The 17,045-nt window shown below is 35.1% G+C and overlaps 1 protein-coding gene across 2 annotated transcripts in view; it reads right to left on the bottom strand.

The window, feature by feature from the left end:
* Positions 1–17,045, bottom strand: part of NUP133 (nucleoporin 133) — a 34,719-nt gene that overhangs the window by 15,561 nt on the left and 2,113 nt on the right. For both annotated transcript variants that reach the window (XM_051783511.1, XM_051783512.1), the window contains exons 2-16: positions 15,096–15,214; positions 14,393–14,496; positions 13,207–13,314; positions 11,746–11,877; positions 10,804–10,974; positions 10,004–10,159; positions 9,838–9,908; positions 9,128–9,275; positions 8,133–8,280; positions 7,319–7,476; positions 6,082–6,173; positions 3,612–3,775; positions 2,126–2,220; positions 1,778–2,002; positions 689–811 (exon numbers count right to left, since the gene is read on the bottom strand). In XM_051783511.1, the coding sequence (XP_051639471.1) occupies positions 689–811; positions 1,778–2,002; positions 2,126–2,220; positions 3,612–3,775; positions 6,082–6,173; positions 7,319–7,476; positions 8,133–8,280; positions 9,128–9,275; positions 9,838–9,908; positions 10,004–10,159; positions 10,804–10,974; positions 11,746–11,877; positions 13,207–13,314; positions 14,393–14,496; positions 15,096–15,214 (2,014 nt within the window). The remainder of the gene's footprint in view (positions 1–688; positions 812–1,777; positions 2,003–2,125; positions 2,221–3,611; positions 3,776–6,081; positions 6,174–7,318; positions 7,477–8,132; positions 8,281–9,127; positions 9,276–9,837; positions 9,909–10,003; positions 10,160–10,803; positions 10,975–11,745; positions 11,878–13,206; positions 13,315–14,392; positions 14,497–15,095; positions 15,215–17,045) is intronic.

Here is a 17,045-nt window from a genome sequence, read left to right as displayed (position 1 = left end):
CCTGAGAAGCCTTTTCCAGTGCCCAACCACCCTCTGGGTGAAGAACCTTTTTCTAACATCCAGCCTAAACCTTCCCTGACACAATTTCAGGCCATTCCTTTGGGTCCTGTAACTGGTCACCACAGAGAGGAGATCAGTGCCCGCGCCTCCTCTTCCCCTTGTGAGGAAGTTGTAACTGCAATGAAGTCTCCCTTCAGTCTCCTCTTCCCCAGGTTGAACAGACCAATTGACCTCAGCTGCTCCTCATACGGCTTCCCCTCAATGTCCTTCAGCATCTTTGTTGCCCTCCTTTGCACGCTCTCTAAGAGCTTAGTATCTTTCTTATACTGTGGTGCCCAAAACTGCACACAGTGTTCAAGGTGAGTACTTTCTGTACTTCCTCACCTATGCAAGAAACCTCAGTGCTCAAGCACAAGATCTTCACTTTTTGCTACATATTCATGATTTCACAACTTCCAATAAAGATGCAACTTCTCAAATTCTCTTTAACCGTAGCTCAGGAGGAAAATGAATGCTGCTAATTCTGCACAAGGCTATCTTTTACTTCCTAATATAATTGGATAAGTGAAAAGCGCATTCACTTTTGTTCTCGTGTCAGTAACTTAGATGGGCTGCATTCAGCTTGTTCTGTGTTACTCAGCGTTTATCTTCCCCTCCCACAAGCATATTGGTTAATGCAGTTCTATACCTTAATGATGTTGTTCACATTTACAACTATCTGGGCCCACTCAATTGATTCCATAGGCATGTCTTTCAGGATTTGCTCCTCCTCTTCTAATAAGCATTCAAAGATGGAATCTATCTGGGACACCTTAAAGACAGAAGGAAAAATTGCTCTGAACACAAACATGTCCATTATCAGCTGATATCTGAAAGCCAAGTTAAGAGCTGTATTGAAAAACAAACATATTAGTAGAAACCACATAAATAGCTAAAAATATTATAAAGTATAACTACTCTAATGGATAATGAAATCACCAGCTTATGTCTCATACAATACTTAAGACTACAAAAAATGCCTTCCTTCTGGACTTAAATCTGGAAGGAAAAAAAAAATCCTCATTTTTGAAGGCAACTCCACAGACTTTCATTAAACATATCCCTCCATCATCTTCTGAAATATTTGGCAGCAGAATCTCTGTTAGATAAAGTATACTTGATAGCATTAAACTATTATTTCTATTTCCTTTCATATTTATTTTTCTCCATTAGCAACTACTGTCCTCAACAGGAAAAAACCTCCTAAGAATAAATGTTTTGTGCATAGTTCTTCTCAAGAAGGAAAAAAGATATAAAGACAGAGTGCTCGATTGGAACTGAGAGCTAGCTTAGCTTGACTAATGTTAGAGAGGACAAAAATTATGAGAGACTAAATTGATACAATTCCATCAAAGGACAGCTCATGAAAGCAGCTCTATCTGGAAAGCTTCATACTCTTCAGTCCACTCCTTAAAAATTATAACTTGGCATACATCTCCTTATGTGGCAGAGAATTTCACTTGTCTTTTTCCTTACTTATCCATGTTGGGTAGCTGGAAATTAAAACAACTTTACTTCTGCTATATGAAATTTGTCAGAATTTATGTTTCAGCTGCAGACAAAATAAAGTACATGCACTAAAGTAAGGGAAGTACTACCACACCGTTCCAATTTAAAGGGTAATTGTGTAAAACTGAATTGATTTTTACAGAGAAAAGTTTCAAAGTATACATTAAAGCACTGCTGCATTTACTACATGCAGTACTATACAATAATTCAGAAATGACAGGTTTCTTACCTCTCTAAAGAACACATCAGCAGGGGTAAGACTCGGTGGAACATCACACTCCCTTTTGTTTAATGCGATCAGTATAGCAGCATTCACTAGATCAGGCAGCCTGGAGTGGTGATTCTTGAGAACAATAGCTGCTGCCAGTTTCTCTGCGTGCTCACAGAGCAGAAGCCGAGTTGCCATTGGCATCCCTCGCACTGGAAAACTGTCCAGACGTTCAAATACACCAACCTTTCATTAAAAAAAACCAAACAACAAAACACCACATGCACTTCAAACAGCGTTCTAGATGAACTACTTTAAGACAAAGAAATAATCTCTGTGTGCTGATACCAAAAGAACAGTAGAAATTACCTGATGAAGAAACTCAATGAAAAAGGAATGTGCTTTTGTCTTATCCTCTAGCTGATGAAGGAGAATGAGAGATGTGTTGCTGAAACCAGCTGCTTCTAAAAAGAGAAAAATCTTAGAGCACTTGGTATCTTAATTTCTGGGTAACTATGTTTTTTGCCCCTGAGATAAAGTTATTTCTATAAATTTTTACAGCGTTACCACACTGGTACTTTTTTAAGTATAAGCACATACATTTATAGACTGCTTACCATGCTATTTGTGTTTTTTCAACTCTATCTATATATACATCTATACGTATTTACATATAGCTGAAGTAAAGCTTTTAGAAGAAATAAAGTATCTTTAGATCAGTACTATTCTTAAGTACTCAATTAATTATGTTGTTAAAATAGAACCTCATCAGCTTACTCTAGATTTAGTAAGATTCAGATTCAAATTTTTATCTTCATTGTGGAGTAGCTATTGCTAAATTTACTATGCCCTAGACCACAGCTACTAGAAACTAAAGTGTTAATAGGCATTCAGATCTAATTGACCTTGCATCCAGAATTTTTGTATATTCTAAGTGTGCTTGGAATACCAAGATAAAAAACTTGGAAGAACTATCACTATGAGCAAAATTAGCAAGACTGTTTCCAAGAAGCCATCAATTTTCACTTCTTGCCAGGAATAAACACAGATAGGCTGCCAAATTTAAAATAAAGTTGATTCAGAAAATACCAAGGATATGATGCCTGACAAATTCTAACCGGCTGCAACACAGAAACAACAGCAGGAAGCATCATCCAACTGTAACTATTTACATGAATTTTCAAACTAAGCCTCTGCTCTGTAAATGGCAACTACTGCCCAGAGGTGCTGGGGCCACTTACAAATGAACACTATTTGTAAGAGAGAAGGAAGCATGAACAAACAAGTTTCTTGATAAAAGCATGTCTGCTTTAATCCTTTTAAATCTTTATGTACAACAAATACTCCTAAATTAATTTCTCTAGTCCTCTTTCAGGCAGACATAAATACCACTGTCCCAGAGCGATACGAGTTCACTCTACCCAGGATCCATGCCGAGCAGAAGCTGTGCAGTCACACTGACAAAAAGGCTAAGAATGAACAAATAAGCTCTTCCTCTTAACACATCTATTTTTTTGAAAATAATTTAAAACCATACAAGGAAGCACAGAAACACTAAAGTGAGACCACCTGTTCTCTGCACAAAGTACCCTTCTCAGAAATACGTTTTCCTTGCTGTTCGTGTTTACTATATGAAGTCAAGAACTAACCACACTAGACTGCAAGTTTATCTGGTAGACTCATAAGATGCATCTTTAGGCCTTCCTGGAAATGTACCTAGTGGTGGCAGAGGGCAAGGGACACCTGTGCCTTTTTTGCAAAGTTTAAATTATAATTTTATCTGCAACATTGGAGATGTTATTTCAGAAAAAAAAAAAGAAAAAGGAAAACCTCCAGGACAACACACTGCAGTTACCTTCAGGTACAGATTCAGCCCATCTTGGATCAGAGGCAGGGTAGTCATCCATTAAGTCCACACTGATCTGAGTCACTGCCCTATCCAGCTCAGTATCAGATTCCAGATCCACATTACTTGGAAAGACCTCAACTACCATGCTTTGTGCATTGACTATATCTTTCCTGAAATAAATGAAACACAAAGTATGTGAAATAAACTCATTAGACAGGATTATAGTAGAAAGAGCCCCTCAGTTAGGATTTTCTAATAGGTTTTTTGTGAAGTGCTTTAGATTATAAACATCAAGCATTTTTTGCACTCATTCTGAGTCTATAGATAAAAGGTATTCGAATTCTTTTAAAGCAAGTAGACTACATGACCTATAAAACAAAAAAGCACAAGCCAGGAAGTGTTTCGAGTCACATTTTATTCTACTGTTCCCATTATTACTATTTAAGAGAAAGACTTGCCATACAGAGGTAAGTCTGGATGTCTCCGGTAGCGAAGTCATGAAATTTCTACTGCTTGCTTTAAAATTCTCTCAAGAGGACACATAATCCCTCCCACTAATGGCAATAGAGTGCAGCTTGTAAAAATGCTTCAGCAAATATAATGCGTTATTTTGTTTTCTGTAATTTCAAATAATCCTGTTTTATTCACGTCAATAAGTAAAAGAGCAAGAAGCATCCAAATCTTAAACCTCCTAGATTTGAAGTTGTACTGAAGAATGTAAGAAGTAAGCAATATACACAAGAAACCCCACAGATTTGATTTTGTGACTAACAAATTGAAGTGTTCTGACTGAGAAGGGATATTGTGATTCCAATATTGGCAATACTTATATTTTTCAGGAAACTTTCAGTTTAAACACTTACATGACCAAGGTGTCTTGAAATAAAAAAAACCAAAACACAGCATTGCATCCAGAAATCACACAAAGGTAAACTAAAGCAAAGAATACTATTAAAAACTGGAATATACTGAATCTTCTACTAAAGAAGAAAGTCTCTTCTTTACTACCCTACAGGACATGTGTTTCTAAGGAAATTATATGGTACTTTATTACCTCCTTCAAACCATGATGTGCCATCAAAAAGGTCAACTCGCTCTTTCCACAGAACTTCCCATCCCCTATAAAGATCACTAGGTCTGTAAAGCTGCCTGTGCTCACCACACAGCTGGTGGACTTAACGTTTCCACTGACTGCACAACCTTCCATTATTTGCTCTGCAGCAACTCACTGGCCATCTGGACAGGCCATTGCTACATCTGTTCTGTAGGAGATTGCTCCACTCATTTTACCATACTGGTTTTTTTGGAAAAAAATCAGAATAAATACTAAACACATAAAATTATTATTTTCTTCTAGTTTTATAATTCTAATCCAGACTTCAGTCAAAATAACGTTAAACTTTCATACTGTATCACACTGTTTTCCTTACTACCTCCCAATTTCTTCTGTTTCCAACCCCCTTGTTCACATCCTCAATGACATCAACCTTTATGTTTGAAAGGCTCTCAGGTCTTAGCTACTCCAGTCACCAACAGCCATCTTCAGCAGCACTTTTAATGACACTTCTCAATACACATGGATTTCGTCTAAATTCTGTGCCTGCTTTCAGATCTTGCATTGGTATCCTCTGTTCTGTGTGCCTAATCCCCTTTATTATCTCTTACTTCACATTACCTTTATTTCAAAAGTACTCCTACCTCCTGTTATCTTTAATCTGTTCTTTCCAAGTTTTAAGACTCTTTAAGGAGATTAGTCCTAAGAGGGTTTGTGGGTTGTTTGTTTTGGCTTTTTTAATAAGCATATATTGAAAAAATTCCCTCTAAATATAATTAATCCAAGTTTACAGATCTCTTTATCTTCCTCTCTCTCCTTTTCCTCCTCTGTTCACATGACTCACCCCAACACCAAACCTTTCAGAGGCATTGCATGCCTCCCCACAGTCCAATTGCTTTAATCAGGATAGTTCGACAAACAGTGTATTTCCTTCCACTCCTCATATCATTCAATCTAAAGAAGATATTATCCTGCACAAAGTCTGCCATGCTTAAATCTTCATGGCCACATAAATAAGTAAATAAGCAACTTCAAAAGTATTACTGAAAACAGTTACACGAATAAAAAATGAAGATGAAAAGGAAAGTTTTTTTAACAAGAAAACACCACTTACTAAAGAATAAAGAACTCAAAATGCAAAGTTGAAAGTTGTTTCACTGGCATTAATGTACCAATAGAATTTACACAGAATAAGTGAAAAGTCATTGCAATTAGAGAAGTCTGCTCCTTTCTAGCACGTATCACTTCTTCACTAGACCACAAGATGTATTTAACATTTTCCTAATGAAGATGTGTGTCATTAAAACAGCTATATTTAAATTAGCACAAGATTTTCTTTACCAAGGCAATCTACTAAAGTATCAGAGCACCTTCAAAAATAGCAAAAAAAAAAAAATCTCAAAGGCCAAGTGCAATTTCTACCTGCAGTACTGTAGAAAAGCAGCTTTCAGTAATTTAGTCTTATCTTCTTGAGCTATAACTTCTAGCTTACTGGTGCTGTCAAATGCAGGACTCTGAAAATACAAAGTAAAAACTTCAGCTGAAAGACAAATATTAATTTTCATTATGAAATGAAAACAATTTTTCTAAGTAGTAACAACACAGATTCAAATAAATAAATAAATAAATGAAACTGCTTCCACCTGGAAGCAATTGTGTTTAAGTCAAATATAAGCCTCCAAGATACATTACAATGAAAGTCACACAGAGGTTTGACCAACATTCTCACCAATTGCAAAGAAACTTTCACCAATGTATTCCACCAGTCAGATTTTTTATGATAATTATTTTGACATTCAAACCCACCATTTCTGACAGAATTTAAAAGGTACTGTCATCCACAATAACAGTCTAAGTGCAGACAAACCTAACTAGAGATTAGTTCATTAAAAGAAATACAGTTCCAACTGAGCAATCACACAAAAGTCTTCCATTAAAATGCTAGTTAATAATAACTAGTGTGATTTTAAATGTGATTTAATTGGAATAAGGATTGAAGTTCATTATTACCCCATACAAATATTCTCTATTTTGTACTGTAACAACTTCTCTGTTTTCCCCTCTCACTCCAGGGACAACTTGGCAACAAATTCCACATACATTTTAAATTGTTGTAAGCAAGAGCTTAATAAATCCATATTGCACAAAACACCAATAAAAACACTGTCATAACTTTTTAATAAGATTATGTTAATATGTATATAAAACAGGGAATAAACAATATTTAGTCACTACATAGCCCTTCTCAGCTTAGCCTCCCAAGCATGATAAGAAAAAAGTCTCTCATATACACAAAGGAACAGACAAAAAAGACTGAAGAAGCCATTCTGATCAAAAAGGAAGAACATCGTCTGAGTCTCTGCATTAGTGTTCTCTCAGGCCTAGCGACAGACAGTAATACATCTATGTGAAAAAAATATAAATTTCATAGAAGTTTCAACTTCAAAACAAAGGAAAACAAAAAAGTTACCCAAGCTGGCAGATGATGTAAAAATTCTTGGGTTTCGAAACTGCCTTCATTACAAGTGTTTGAGTTTCTATTTTAAAAAAAACCTTTGAAACTCAAACAAGTCAGGATTTCCACAGTGAAAATTAAAAGGTGACAGAAAAACATTTTATTTCTAGGCTGTTTTCAACCAGTCAAGTAAATAACCTTTACCTCACTTCTTGGTCCAGCAATAGAAGAGGACAGGGCATCTTCAAGGTCTTCAGGAAGCACAGAAATGTTTTCTCTAGATAAGATAGCAAGAAGTCCACTTTTTTTGGCAAAGAAGATGGGGAGGCTATTACAAGAACCTGCTCCTAAAATGCTATCTCCTAAGATGAGAAGAGGAAAAAGAAAAGTAAGCATATAAACAACACTTTAATTAAGAAAAAACATGTAAAAAAGTTTCATATGCAATTATTAACTTATGTCATCAATGAACAGTAACTGACAATTGCACCTGACATAGAAATTGTGGAACTATTTGCTACTGAATATGACTTCCAGATACTGCAAATGTTAAAAAAAAAAATTAAAAAAAAAATTCAAATTCTATGTAGGGACTGATGTGCCTGTCCTACTCGAAAACACCTTTGAAGGTCAAGGATGACACACTTAGAGACATCTGATACAGACACCTAGTATGAATTTTAGGCTGAGCCTCTACACAAAGTTAACTTCAAGGAAAAAAATAAACCCCTCACAGTGAATATTGGGGGGGGGTGGGAAGTAAAAGTCCCATAAACAACCTTCTCATCCTTTAATATACCAAGAATGGGGATCTACCTTCGTTTTCATTTGAAACACGTAGAGTAACAATACTGGATGTCACATCAGCACTTTCTCCATACATTCAAGGGAAATTCCCAACTTGAAACACTTAATAAAGACCATAAATACAATATTGCTCTCTGAGAAATACAAATACTGGAAAAATATTCAGTTGGAAGGTATCAACAAAATGTGATTCCCCTCCCTAGCAAGTTACCTTGTATGCCAAATATGATTTTCTCCTGTGGTAAAGAAATTCTTCCAGTTCCAGTGGAACAAGCAAACACTTCGTCTTCCTTATAAAGGTAAGCAGCATGGCTGAAGTAATCTGGGACTACCAGACAGCATAACACTTCATCTTCTGACTGAAAGTGTTAAATATGAACAATATCACATATATAATCAATATCTTAAAACAAACATCTAAAATTTTAAATGCTGATCCAAGTTGCCTGAATTTGTTTTAATTTTTAACAATGAGATATCGATGCAACTTACAACTTAAACCCCCTAACAAAATCACCTTTTTTCCCCTAAAACTTTAGATCCTGAGGGGTTTTTTCCTTCCATATAGTATATTCTTGCTAATTTCACACAGAGAGATAACTAAACGGATCAATTATACTACAGTTTTCACATTCTCCTTCCATCTTAAAGAGTTTTAAGATGCCATTACAAGCAGCTGGGAGAGGGGGAAGAGTGGAAGATGTTTACCAAAGAAAGGTAATGCCCAAGTTTATGCTTCCAGAAGACACAGCACAACCAATGTACTCTACAGACAAGCAACATGCCCTCCCCTCCCAGCAAGCCAGCTGCCTAGCATGGACCAAAACACAGGTCTCTTAATTCCTTGTCCTGAGACAAGAGTCTCAACAGAGTCTGAGATCTGTTCTAAATGGATTGCAAGAACATACCACAGAATTAGTCTGTAGAAACTTTCACAGACAGGACAAAAATTAGGATAAATTAGTAGGAGTCAGATATTTAGACTTTTTAATCTTATACTTTAGGATGCAAAGCTTAAACTTGACATACAGTTAGTATTAAACTTAAAGAGATGCTGGTACACATTTTCCTCAGAGTATTAAGAACACATACTTCCAAGAGACATTTATTTTCCTTTAGACAAAAATCTGTCAGATAATTTATGTACAGGAATACTCTGAAACACTGTGCTTTCTTAGCTCAGTATCAGAGCCTTCATTAGCTTACCTGAAAAGATGGATTATACTGTGTGACTTCCACGACGACATCATCAGACATCTGGTAGCCTTTATCTTCTACTGTTATCAGAGTGTAGTAGACAAGACATGGATGATCTCCAGGATGCCATGCTGCAGCAAGTATGACCAGCCCATCACTATTCAACAACAGATATAACAGCACTGAGAGATTATTACTACATATTTTACTTGCTAAGACTCTACCACTCGAAAAAAAGATATCTAAGTACAACCTAAACTAAATATTTTCCAGTCTTGTAGGTTTTTTAGAAAGAAAAATTATACTATTTGTTCTTCCAAGCTATTAATTAACAGTGTTCATATTGCAGTAAAAAACTGAAGCAAGGCAGTGGTAATTTTATGTGAATAAATTAAATACAATAGAGACTGAATTCTCTGCATTTGCTGGAACAAGTTACAGTTGCTTATTTGTTAACTTTGTAATATCAAGACAAAACAAATACCCAAACCTGATAAAACGACACTAAAAAGAGGAATGGAATTACTATCGGGTAAAGAATCTGTAATGCTAAAAAGACAATGATGGCATGAAGTATAGGATAAAAACCTAGCTGGCTTATTTTATGAACAGTGCCACTCCAGTAAAATTAAACTGCAATTACTTACATGAAATTTTTGCAAGAAAACAGATTCATCTCATTAATGTAGGTCTTACCAGATGCAAGTGTGCTTCCTTACCGATTCTGTTGCAAATCCATGTATTGTATATTTACTCCTCCTTTGATATCTTCATAGTTACTCTCAGATCCCTAAAAAACCAATACATATGTCTTTTAATGATATGTAAACAGGTTTAATTAATTAAAAAACCATACAAATCCCTTCCAGGTGAGCTGGCTCTTACCCAAATTGCATCTGTAATATGTTCTTTCAGGATCCTGCTGATATCCCAGCTGAGAATATAACGTTCTGATGAATCATCAATCTCCCATTTGTTTAGATTTGAACTTGTTAGCATATAAAAGCTTGATCTCTCTCTATCCCAAAGAACACTGGAAATCTGTATTTTAAAAAATAACAAAGCTAAAAGGTTAAAGCAAAGCCTTAATATTTGGATAGAATAATCTAAACCACTCTCGGTCCACAAAAAAAAAAAAAATCACTTCCTTGGCCAATGTACACAAGCTACAACCAAGATGAGTATTATGATAACTTCCAAGAGAAGTCTTATTTTATAGATATAACAACATCTATAGTAAGTACATTTCTCCTATTTTCTGCCAGCTTCTGAGGAGTTCATTGACAAAACTCAACGCGACAATCAACCCTTGGCAAGTCTAAATCAGAAAAGTAGAATTACAGGTTATTGTTAGTTTCTTCAAGTTGTAATGAAGCTAGCACTAAAAAGGGCAGGACTCAGAATCATGGCATATACCCCAAGTATATACCCAAGAAGTATTATTATTTCAAAGTCTCCTTTAATTCAGACTTAAAGAGCAAGTCAGCAATCACCTTTACAAAGCATATAGATTTTTTTGGTTTCTGTCTTTCAAATTCCAAAGAAATATAAGCAACATAAATGAGCTGAGTCTTACCTTTTTTGGTCATCATACACCCTTACAAAATCTTTTCTTTTTCCTTTCTTAAACACTGAAGCTAGAAATTACAGAGAGATTAAAACAGATGAATGTTTTTCAAGCTTACCAGAGCATCATTTCCAGGAGACAATATACCCAGAAGAGAAGAAACCTTTCTACCAATTCCAGAAAACACACCCTGACCGTGTGGCAGGGCATGCTGTTGAATCTTGCCAGAACTATCAGGTATCAATCGGACTAGTTGACCTCTGGAAGATGATAAAATAAAGCTTCCTCCCTAACAAAAAGAAAAAGCAACTACATTAAAAAAATAAAAATCACATTCCTGAAAAAATTCTATTTTCAGTTAATAATCTTTATGTCAGTTCATAAGGGTAAACACTAAACAAGAACAAGATACAAGGCATCCTTAGTACTTTAGAGCTAACAAAGAAAAAGAAGCATTTATCACATAAAAGGCTGTTTAATTTTCCTCATTATTCTCTATGTTTGAATCAGTGCAGCACACAGTTTACAGTATACTTTTTAAATTTTAAAATGTATTTTTTGAAAAAATATTAAAATAAAATATACTTAATCTCTTTCTCACAGGCATTGCTACATTTAACATTCCCATGATTAATTATTATTAAATAACACTGAACTTCCACATGTTCATTTAAAACTCAAAGCATTACTAAACACACCGTAACCTTTTCTTTTTTATTCAGTAGCATCTTATCCTAGAGGACACTAATGTAAGTGAACTGCATAGCAAGACTTCCATCCATTTATGTCAAGAAAAAGACAAACATCTGACTAGTACTTAGCACTGGCAGAGACTAATTTTCTTAGCTTTGTATGATATTTTTATCCATGAAACTCAATTTCAGTTAAAAACAAGAACCAATATCTCACATAATCCTTGGAATCTAGCAATGAAAAACAATGAAAAAAAATCTGCAACATATATTGCAGATTTAGGACTGGTAACATGGAGCATGCTCTTCTGTTTTTAGATTAGGAATAAACCAAGTATTTTAATATAAATCATACTGTTTATTATTACCTTTACTGCTGTCAGGAAACTGCACAAAGAGCCTCCAAAGTCTGTAAAAGTGTCTGTATAGGAACCTTCATGTGCAAGATTGGGCCAGTAGCGCACAGAACCTTCGCTGGTAGCAACCATTATTGCCAGAGACTGGAAGTGAAAAAAAAATTAACAGAGCATGCAAGACAATAATAATCAGATTGCAGCTTTAACTAAAATACGTTATATGACATATCAAGACTGTGGGTGACAAACAAAAAAGTAGTAAATACAAATGGATGCACACTGACAAATCTGGAACTGAATCACAAAAAGATTATGCAGCAAAACTTAATTCATGCGGGGAATGTTATACTCGCTTATTTTGCTAATGTTTTCTACTGGTTCTTTTTTCTGATTCAGGGTCTGCTACTGAAATGCAAGCAAAACTTACAGATGCAAGGCAGAAGACAGCCTGTGAGGAATTTCAGATGCCAAGAGTTACAAGCTACTATAGAAGACTTAAAATGCAGACTGTAATTTAACAGAGAAACTGCTCTAGTGTCATTAAGTGAAATATCAAATCACATGGTAGCTTTTCTCTTCATAAAGACATAAGCCTATAGAGTGCCAACATTAAGGCTTCTAACTCAGGAATTCACCCAGGTGCAAAATTCAAAGCATGAAGCCAGAGACTGTTCAGGTAGAGATTTGGACAAAAAGCATTGTACCTAATCTACTGTTTAAAAAAAAAAAAAATAAAATCACAGAACAATAGAAGAACTGTAGCTGGGAGTTGTTATTGAGCTCCTCAGAGTTTTCTAACTGATTTTTGACCAGACACTGGCCTTCATAAAGGAAAGCAGTTGGCTAATAAACATAATAATTTAAAAAACACCACAGAGTGCACTGTCCTTTGTGATTCCTGCACATTATTTAATATTTTTCATTTTAGTGAAATATTTTCTACACTAGCATTTCTATATCACTCTCTAAAATCATAGTATCCATGTCTAGCTCACAACCTGTAGAATTACATTTAAAAAAACATATCTTGGTTTAGACATATTACTTCCTTATAAATTTCTTTTGGTGTTTGCCTCTCATCTATGTGTACTCAGAATTAATCCACTGCTGAACAATATTTTCAGCCAGCATGCATTTTAACTGCACTTGCTTAGACAGCATACTTGATTGCCCCTGTGTTTGTTCCCACAATACCTCTTAGTCTTCAGTAATTTTGTTTGTTATGAAAGCATGTCAAGTAATCCTTACAAAAACTACTATTTAATCCGATCCTATAAAATGTAAATGGTGTAATTTGAAAGGACTAACAGAATTTTCTTTACTTCAAAAATATTTACTGCCAACTATCAAACCTGACCTTTTGAATAGATAGCATACCACCAAATGTTTTCAAATAAGTATTTGATTAAAAAGTATATATTCAAAGTTATTCTAAAGGTGCTTTTAAACAACTAAAATTTAAAATTTGGTCACCTGCAGGGAAGGTGCTTCACCCGAGGAATTGAGACAAGATATAGCTGCTAAACTAGAACTCCATGGGAAGTCACTGGGTGGCAGCTGCAGCTCCTTGCACAGAGATAACTGGAAGAAAGAAAGAAAGAGATGTCATAATAAATATGAGACTGCAAGAATTTGTTCCTCTGTCACAAAGCCATTAGACTTTTTTACTCTCCAGAAAATTAAATTTCAACTAGCCCAGATACTGCGTAAGGGAACCAAAAGAACGTCACACGACATTTTCAGCAAGGTTGTCACAAAAGCTAAAAAACATCTACTTGTATTTGTATATTTTCAAATATAACTGGTTTTCTTTAGTTATTTAGGTTCCTTATTATAGTATTCCTTATATATATGCATATAGTGTGTATATATATATACAGTATTCCTTATTATTGTATTCCTTAATACAATATTCTAACAAGGCAGCAAAAAATTAAAATTAAAAATTAAACTAGAAGCACTTGAGAAAGCTTACTAGGTACTAACAGAATAGAGAGGGGAAACACTCCTTCCTCCCCTAGGCCCTCTTGAAGTTAAACGACCAGAAAAGTTCTAATCCCTTGAAAAATCTCTACAAGTACTAGAATGCATATACTTGACACTCCACTGTAAGTGCAGGACCCGTATAATTAAATTATATTGCACTAAATGAAAGATACTAATTTTGTAGCTACAGATTTTCTCTGACTATAACTGCTATTCACTGAAATGTTGCTGAAAGAAACATTATCCAGAGGGGGAAAAAAAATTCTTGACCTCAGAAATCTAGATGAAACATATGTGCAGCACCTCTGAAACTAACCTTTTTTGGTTTTTTTGACAAGTTGAAAATCATACCCAGAATAATCTAAACCAATCTGTAACATATAACTAGTTTTTAACTACCAAAATAAGATTTATCAAGACAATGTGACAAAAGAGCCACACTACTAAAATACAAAGAATTAACCTTAGTGTCAAGGTGACAATTAAAACTGAAGAGCTTGAATTTCAGTTACTGTTAGCATGACTTCATACCAACCCTGCTGCTTCTGGGGGAAACCAGACAAACTCCGGTTTATAAAAGAAATCTTGTTTAAAAAAAACCCCAAAACCTCACAACTGCATAACTTGTTCAGCTAGAACAAAATACAGACTTCCATTTTCACCTTTCAGTTACCTTAGCTACTGCAGACTGACCAATCTTCCAAATAATCAGCCTCTCTTTATGGACTAGCCAGGCCCATCCACTTTCATCCACCTGAACACTCAGTTGGTCATCAGCTACACAAAAAAGTAATTTTTTTAAAACATTCAGATTTTTAAAACACTACAGAGCAATCTTTAAAGCAGTAAAATTTCTTTCTCATTGGAAAATAAGAAATATTTTACATTAAATTAGTTTCCATATAAGAATTTCCATCTATTTGATTAAGATATCAAATTACTACATACAGTTTAAAAATCCATTTGACAAACACTCAACTTTTGAGATTGAAAAGCAAGACAATCCTAGAAGCTATTTCCATCAATTTAGAGCAGATTATAATAGCTTTGTAAATCACTCAGCAATTTTTAAGATGATTTTTAAGATATATATTTGGTTCCTCCTATCTACCTAAAACCCTTCTATTAGCTTTCTTTACAACCTTGCATTTTACAGTATACTGGTTCAGACAGCACCTGAAAGATACTTCCATGCATTCACACCCACATAGGTGCTATTACAACTATTGTTACTTAACCAACACGGATTCAAAGCAAGTTACAGACATTTCACTTTCCACTGTAAAGTCAGGATTTAAATGGCATCAACGGCATGTTAACACTTCCCTCACCTATCAATTTTCCTAAAAAAACCAGAAGATAAAATAAATTCTTACCATCAGCCTTCTTCAGGGCTTCCATAACCTTAACAGGCAGAGAGGATCCAAAAGCCTGAACATCGTAATTAATAGTCTCAGTTGCTGTAGGAAGCTGGATAACTCTGGTAGGAGTTGCTCTACAACAAAACAAAAAGTCACAGTTAGCTTTTTATTGTTTCTTCATCAGCTTCAGCAGACATTTACTTCATTAGTATCTGTTTAGAAATAGATTTATGTAAAATAAACATGCTCCCTGTGAGAGCACCACCTAAAGCAGTAATTTGGTGGCCTCCTTACAAGTTGCTAGCTGCCATCAAATTCTTTATTTTTAAAGAATTGACACTGAATATGCAAGCAAACCAACAACAGAATCACTGTTCAACTTCTCTACATTCTGGTTATCTGTAGAATAAAGCTATCCACAATGTCAGGAGAAGCTTAATAGAAGTTCTTCTCTGACTGCAGGGCCTACTTCCACCCCTAATTCTGACACTGCTGGGCAACAATTGTTGCACTGTGCAATACTTTAAACACTCATGGCAGCCTGGATCAGACTGCACTTCTACTGCCTTTATTTTAGTGTGGAGAGTGCAATTCTTATCTGTTTCATAACATAATTTATAAAAGCTACTTCGCATCTTTCCCCACCTTTTATCTCCAGAACAGCATAGGCGGGTCTTGTCTTTTGAACATGATTAAATGAGCAAATTTCTCTGCTTTTAGAAAAACGCCCTCGTTTTATTTCTTCTCACAAGTGAAATGCTGTCACAGGCCTCCCAGTGGGAAATGGCAAGAGATGATGATATACAGCTAAAGACAAGCCTGAAATCCAGTCTGCAAAAATTATTAAACAGACCTGAAGTAAAAGCTCCAAAAACTGAAAACAGGCCATCTTGTTTATCTCAACAACAAATAGATGCTCCTGAGAAAAGAGCTTCTGAATCCCTCTGAAATTGATCTGAGGCTCATGTTGTTGCTCAGTTTTGATTTACATGGAAGAGAGAAGAGAGGAAGTTGGGAGCATGGTGCAGGGGGGAGGAAGGGAAGGGTAAGGTGGGTGGGTGTGAAATGCCTAAACTTTGACTATTTTATCCTCTTTTTAAATGCAGAGGTTCCTATTATTTTCATATATCACACATGTTTCATACAGGGATATATTTGAGGCACTCTCAAATACAAAAGCTAATAAGAAATAAATTATAATGCTGAACATGCAGTACCCTATAGTTATAGTTTTAATGTACAATACTACTTTTAAAAAACCTTGAAACCATTCAACTATGAAATGTTTCGTCAGAATTTGTTATCATGAGAACAGAATATAACAGATATCCTACAAAGAATCTGAGAACACTCAGGAAACCATAGACCAAGAAAGTCTTACTGCTCCAGCAGGACAGTGAGCAAAAAAGAGTAAGTGTAGTTTAGTAACTCTCATAGGTTTTGTTTTTCTTCCCTTGTTACACAAAAAAATCATGCCTAACAGTTTTATCAGAATTTTCTGGAAAAACAAATTCATTTAATACAAACCCGAAAATACTAAGTACTTAAGTTGCCAAAAACGTTTCAAAAATATCCCTGATCAAAGATTTCTAAATAAATCCAGCTGGGAGATAATAAAAAAAGTCCTACTGTAGAACAAACTTTGTATAAAAGAAAGTAATAAGCAAAAATAATAAAGAAAGGCTAATTTATACACTAGAGGAAAGGTTCCATTGTATAAATCCATACTGATGTCTAAAATCTTCAGCAGTATCTTCAACGAAACCAACTTCCAGAGCGATAGTGTCTTGACAGTACAGTGTTATTTAGGATAAACAGCAAACAGAACTTCTGAGTTACTAAAACGGAACAAAAGGCAAAACATAAAACATCATCATGACGACTCCACACAGAGCTTCTTGCGTACTCGAATGACCTAGCACGCACACTTTTCAAAAGGACACCGCAAACAAAAAAGACCAAACA

Source organism: Manacus candei, unplaced genomic scaffold (genome assembly GCF_025592945.1).
Source record: "Manacus candei isolate 608988 ecotype Guabito, Panama unplaced genomic scaffold, ASM2559294v1 h1tg000017l, whole genome shotgun sequence".
NCBI classification, from domain to species: Eukaryota; Metazoa; Chordata; class Aves; order Passeriformes; family Pipridae; genus Manacus; species Manacus candei.
Note: the sequence above shows the minus strand (reverse complement) of the source record. Positions and strands in the feature narration are given on the sequence as shown.